Raw genomic sequence first — 5,575 nt, 5'->3', positions numbered from 1 at the left:
GAGAGTCACTCTTTGTCGATTTCTCCAGTTAAATAAACACAGTCCGTCACAAAAGCCCTTCTCCTCGTGTTTTTCTCTCTCTCCCTCTCTCTTCCCCCCCCCCCCTCTCTCTCTCTCTCTCTCTCTCTCTCTCGCTCTCGCTCTGTCTCTGTCAACTGTTATTTTATAATTTAAGTTAAATTACGTTTTTTTTAATGTCCGAAACTAATATGTACACCCACACATATAGAGTGTCCCGCGATTCGCAGTAGTTTTTGTCGACCGATTCGGGCCCGATGTTTCGCCTCTGGCGGTTAATGCCAAGAGAGATAACCATTCATCTCGAGAGCTCGCGACCCCTGCACAATTTTTAAATTAAAATTCTATTTTTACGTCCACTTGGAATTAATTTGAGAGTACAATTTTGTCGCGCATTTTCTCTCGCCCGGAGCGCAGTTGGCTCAACTGAAATCTGCTCGTTTTCGGTAGTTAATTATTTGGAAACAGTGCATTCGGGAGTGGAGGGAGAGGCTCGTCGAGATGCAGATACGCATCCTCCTGTCACAGTCGGGAGAGAAATCCTTCATAAAACAACGAGACACAAAACAACGCTAATAGAAAATAAATGTGAACATGAATTAACATATTAACTGACACATTGATATAAAATATGAATTCTCTGCGAGAGTTTCACGCACAGATTCATAAATAAATGTAAATCGTGGCACGAGAGTAAGAGCCTTCGTGGATTGATCTTCATTGAGGGAGGAATGAAGATTTAATCAAGATTTCTCTTCATAAAAATGCATATTAATAATGTCATAATGGAATGAAAGATGCCACCGCGTAATAGAATAAGCCCGCCTACTAACAAAACATTTTCCAACACAACATCTGTTTCCTCTTTGACAATCTTTTCTCCCTCCATCCGCCTCCTGCCGCCTCCTGCTGCCTCCTGCCGCCTCCTTTTGCCCCATTCCATTCGCCTCTTCAACCGCCTTCAGTCTATCTCGGCCAATATTTTTCTCAATTTGCCGTCACGGCGGGCACGTAATCTACTCCGAGGACAATCTGGCCGCTTCTCTTCCTTCCGGAAGCATCCTCGATTATCCCCGAAAACCTCGACGCATCCCGACCGCTGATAAAATTGTCAATCTTCGACAATGATAACAAAGCGGACAGCTGGAAAATCGTTATCGCGAGGCCACTTTATCTCAATTCTCCGGGAGAGACAATCGTCGAATTCTATTCCTGCTACCGAAAACCATTGTCGAACATTCTCTCCTTCCTCTCTCATTATTGCTTAATCCCCCGCCTCTTTAATTCACGGCAAATTATGTCACCGCCCGAAATCTGTTCTCTTCCTATCAAAAACGTGAATTTGCGTCTCTCATCGATTTGTGACTCTACCGCCATTACGCCGACGCTTTTTTCGCGTCGGTCTTCATCCTCTCTCTTTGCTGAATGCAAATTTTGCATTATTGGCCCGATGCAGCCGATACCCGAAATACGGGTGTTTATGCGGCGGCCGGCCGTTCGCGGGAACGCGCGAGAAAATAGCGGGCGACCGATAACGGGGGCCGATAACGGCGATCGGCGTGAATCCAACGGCCGTCAAAAGTGCTCGGTGCAGGCGCATTTCGCGTGCCTTTAATTCGCAGCGGCGGGCGCAATTTTTTTGCCGCGCTCGCGCAAACTCATCCAATCTCGCGATCAATTACGCGCCCGCGCTAAATGCAGAGGTGCAATCGCGTTGCCCTCTTTTTGTTTTACCCCTTTTTTTTTCTCGTGTTTCGTCTTTTTGCCAGTCGCTCTTTTTTTCTCGCTGCACGCTCGCGCGCGCCGATTTCGTATCAAGTGATAAAGGCGGGCCGGGCGCGTGTCAAACAATAGAAGTGCGCTGCATTTCTGACGGCGAGATATTTGCAGATTCCCTTTGAGGCAGGAACGCGCGCGACAGAAATTTCCAAATATTTTCTCTCTCTCCTTGTCGCGCTAAAAGCGGTGATTACACATCGGCCAATAAGAGGATTATCTCGCGCCCGAGCAATAAAGGGCTCTGGGAATTAATCTTTCGATGAAAGGCTGTTCGCGCTGTCCTGCCACGGATGCAGATAGATTTTATCTTTGATTTCATTACGATCGCTAACAAAAGCTTCTGTCGCGAGTAAAGAGCTTTTCAAATACTCTCCCTCTTTTTTTCATTTTCTCCCCTGCTCGGTTGCGCCGATGTTACATGAAACGCGGAGAGAAGGGGAGGGAGGAGATCGCTCAACGTGAAATAATCGCACAAGTTCCGGACGCATTAATCTTTCGACAAAACATTCGCACATGCGTGCGCGCACACATGCATACACGCGGCAACAGCACACATTGCGGCGTATCAACTCGGCATTACCCCGTCCAGGTCTTCTGCTAATCGTTAGTCAGATAGGCAGATCCCGGCAAATTGTAGCGGAAGAGACAATATAAATAAATGCCGAGGTCATTTATCTTAATACAGATACGTCGTGCGTAGTTTCCCGTTGAAATACAGACGGTGGCTCTTAAGTGAACTCGAGGCAAGTAAAAGGCAAACGCGAAACTGCAGGGACTAATAAAAGCGAAAAGATATCTAGACGAATTTGTTCCAGCCGTTTCCCGGTTTGTTTGCGACTCTTCGTGCGACTCGCAGACGGTAAACATCAACACGCCAAAGCGGACGTGATACATCTCCTCCGAATGAAGTAGCTCCAATAGATAAAAATAATAGAAATAACATCGATCAATCTGTCGCCAGAGGCACGGAGAGCACGGGCAGCAGCATGTCCTGCTCGAGGACGAGCTTGTCGGCGCAGGAAGAGTTCCCGAGTCCGTGGAAGCACCGAAGACGAGCGTCCACCTACAACGAGGCTCACGTGGAGAGAACGATCCAGACGTTGGGTTCGCCGAAGGCACCCAGAAAACGGTCCTTCAGCTTCCACGAGCAGTCGTCCTATCGCGAGGACGACTCGCGCAGGAAGTGCCAAGAGAGCAACAAGCCAGGAGGACCGATAACGCTACCGCCACCTTGCACGTGTCCTTATTTCGGGGAGTCCTCGAAGAAACCGCCGCCTTCCAGCGAGGTCGTCATCGTCTCCAGCGACACTATGAAACCTATCGGCAACAAGAGCCTGGAGACGGGCCTCTTGAGCGATTCTGTAAAGCCCGTCTGTGACACCACGAGGCTGCCCGCTGGTAACAAGAATCCGGAAAGGGGCGACACTGTGAGACCCGGCAGGAATTCGGAAACAGGTCCACAGGTTGACACCGTGAAACCCATCACCGGCAGGCACCTGGAAGTGGGTCTGCCGGCTCTCGGTAGAAACAACAGCGCCCGATCCGCGCACAACGCCAAAGGCGGCTACGAGCAGTTGCCCATGACGAACAGCGTGGTCATGTGGCGCGGCGGAAGGCGAGGCTCCAGCCTAGGTATGTCGTGATGAACGGCTCTCCTACGGTGACGTAACGCGAGCCTTCGATTAGCCTCGATAATTACCTCCGAGAGCTCTCTGTCTTTCTCTCTCCCTCTCTGTTTCTCTCTTTCACCCGAGCATCGCGTGCCGCCAACGTCCCGGTAAAAATTGCGGAAACGAGAGAGACAGAGAGAAAGACAGAGGCAGGAGAGAGAAAGGGGCAGGGGAGAAAGGAAGGTTGTTCTGCCGATAGTAGTTAGGTCGGTTTGGGGCGGAGGACAAGGGGGCGGATGAAACGGGGTTGCTCGGCGTTTCGCTTCGATCACCCTCTTTTTGCGGTCGCGAAAGCGGGGAGATTCGAAGACGTGATTCATGGTCGCGGGCGCATCCGATCATTAGCTCCCTCCCCTCCCCTCTCTTTCTCTCTCTCTCTCTCTCTCTCTCTCTGTCTCTCTTTTTCTTTCTCTTTATCTCGCCAGAATCGCTGAACTGAGACTCGCATGACTAATCCCGGAGGAGAGATCCTCCTCGCGTCGGAGATCCGTGGGATTTGAAAATTGCTAGGAAAAATCCCGAGAAGCTTCCGAGAGATCGCGGGCGCGAATAATTTTCCTATAATCGTGATGATATTCTCCACCTTACGTCATCAAGCTTTCAGTGCTTGCAGGTTTGCAGGCTTTTAGTTTCCAGTATTCAACACCTACGCGACGATCTCTAGAATCTCGAGCCTCGAAGTTATAGAGGAAGAAACTCAAAGACAGAGAAAGAGAGAGACTTCCCGGAATTTCACAATTCGGAATTTCCGCCCACAGGCAGCACCAGGACCCTGCTGACGCCCGGCACGAGGGCGACGCCGCTGCGACGCGCGGCAACGGTGCGGGCGCACAACGGCGCAACGGGTGCGAGCCTGACGCTGAAGCAGAGCAACCCGTCGTCGCCGAGTTTGCTGAGGGGACCAGGCCCAGGCGTTCGCAGCCATCACTCGCGCACCAGCAGCGTGATCTCGCGCAACAGCTCCCGCCACGGCAGGATCATCCGGCTGGAGCAGAAGGCGACGAAGGTGTTGGGCGTGGTGTTCTTTACTTTCGTGATCCTGTGGGCGCCCTTCTTCGTGCTGAACCTGGTGCCGGCCGTGTGCCCGGACTGTGAGCGGCGGATCGACCGCAAGTTCTACGACCTGGTTACCTGGCTCGGCTACGCCAGCTCCATGGTCAACCCCATCTTCTACACCATCTTCAACAAGGTCTTCCGCGAGGCCTTCAAGAAGGTGCTGCTGTGCAGGTATCGCAATCAAGCATGGCGGCCGGCCAGGTAGGCCCTGGGCCCCGGGAGACCGGGGATCGCCATCAGTAGGGTATGAACGTGACCGGAAGTAGAAGCGATACGTTTGGCTGCGTGTGTGGCTGCTGTGTGCGTGTGTGTATGTGTTAACAAAGACGACGGAGGACGTCACAAAAAAGACACAGGACGAAGGTAGGAACTCGAACGAATGGTGCTATTCTACTCGCGCGATTGGCTCGCTCTTATCGACGCCGTAACGAGGACTTTCGAGAGGAGGGTATTGGCTATCTGCTGGACAAAGCTTCAGTCATGAAGCTTTACGGAGATTGTTGACGAGCTCGAAACAATTCTCAGTAGAATCTTCCCGTTAGTCGATCATCCCATCGACGCGTTTCGCATTCGTGTAATGACGATCGTTTTAACGAACTGAAAATTGTTTGACGATAATCTTCTCTTACATGCGACTCAACACATATCGACATTACTATGTGTAATCACATATCGACGTTTAATGATAATTTCAGGATGTATGATATAAATTATATAAATTATCCTATTTTGATAATTTTATATTCGGAGTAATTTGCGCGTGTCTCCTGAAAGGATGTTTAATTGCAAAGTTCTCAGGCTGTTCCCAACTTAATTCAAATTGCGTGCTGCGAGATCTCTTAGAATTGCGCATATTGTCTTTACGTGGCTGATATACGTAAGAAATATCATTTAGCAGTCTGTTTAGAAGTCATTTTTGCGTTAATAATTGCTCACTCGATACTAAATTCGATCTCTCTCTTTCTCTCTCCCTCTTCCCCTATTTCGCTCGCTCTCTCTCTCTCTCTCTCTCTCTCTCTCTCTCTCTCTCTCTCTCTCTCTCTCTCTCTCTC

General features: G+C 50.2%; 2 protein-coding genes across 3 annotated transcripts in view; one reads left to right on the top strand and one right to left on the bottom strand.

Annotated features, from left to right (window-relative positions):
- The window catches only part of LOC116843255 (5-hydroxytryptamine receptor 1A), a 60,505-nt gene extending 54,965 nt beyond the window's left edge, over positions 1 to 5,540 (top strand). For both annotated transcript variants that reach the window (XM_032813529.1, XM_032813527.1), the window contains 2 exons: positions 2,759 to 3,429; positions 4,226 to 5,540. In XM_032813529.1, the coding sequence (XP_032669420.1) occupies positions 2,759 to 3,429; positions 4,226 to 4,728 (1,174 nt within the window). In that variant the 3' untranslated portion in view covers positions 4,729 to 5,540. The remainder of the gene's footprint in view (positions 1 to 2,758; positions 3,430 to 4,225) is intronic.
- The window catches only part of LOC116843254 (26S proteasome non-ATPase regulatory subunit 1), a 56,879-nt gene that overhangs the window by 11,619 nt on the left and 39,685 nt on the right, over positions 1 to 5,575 (bottom strand). The gene's annotated exons all lie outside the window — the stretch shown is intronic.

This window comes from Odontomachus brunneus, unplaced genomic scaffold (genome assembly GCF_010583005.1).
Source record: "Odontomachus brunneus isolate Ranch 3 - 2012 unplaced genomic scaffold, Obru_v1 Obru_scaffold_031, whole genome shotgun sequence".
Lineage (NCBI taxonomy): Eukaryota > Metazoa > Arthropoda > Insecta > Hymenoptera > Formicidae > Odontomachus > Odontomachus brunneus.
The sequence above is the reverse complement of the archived record's forward strand: the minus strand, read 5'-3'. Positions and strand labels throughout refer to the sequence as shown.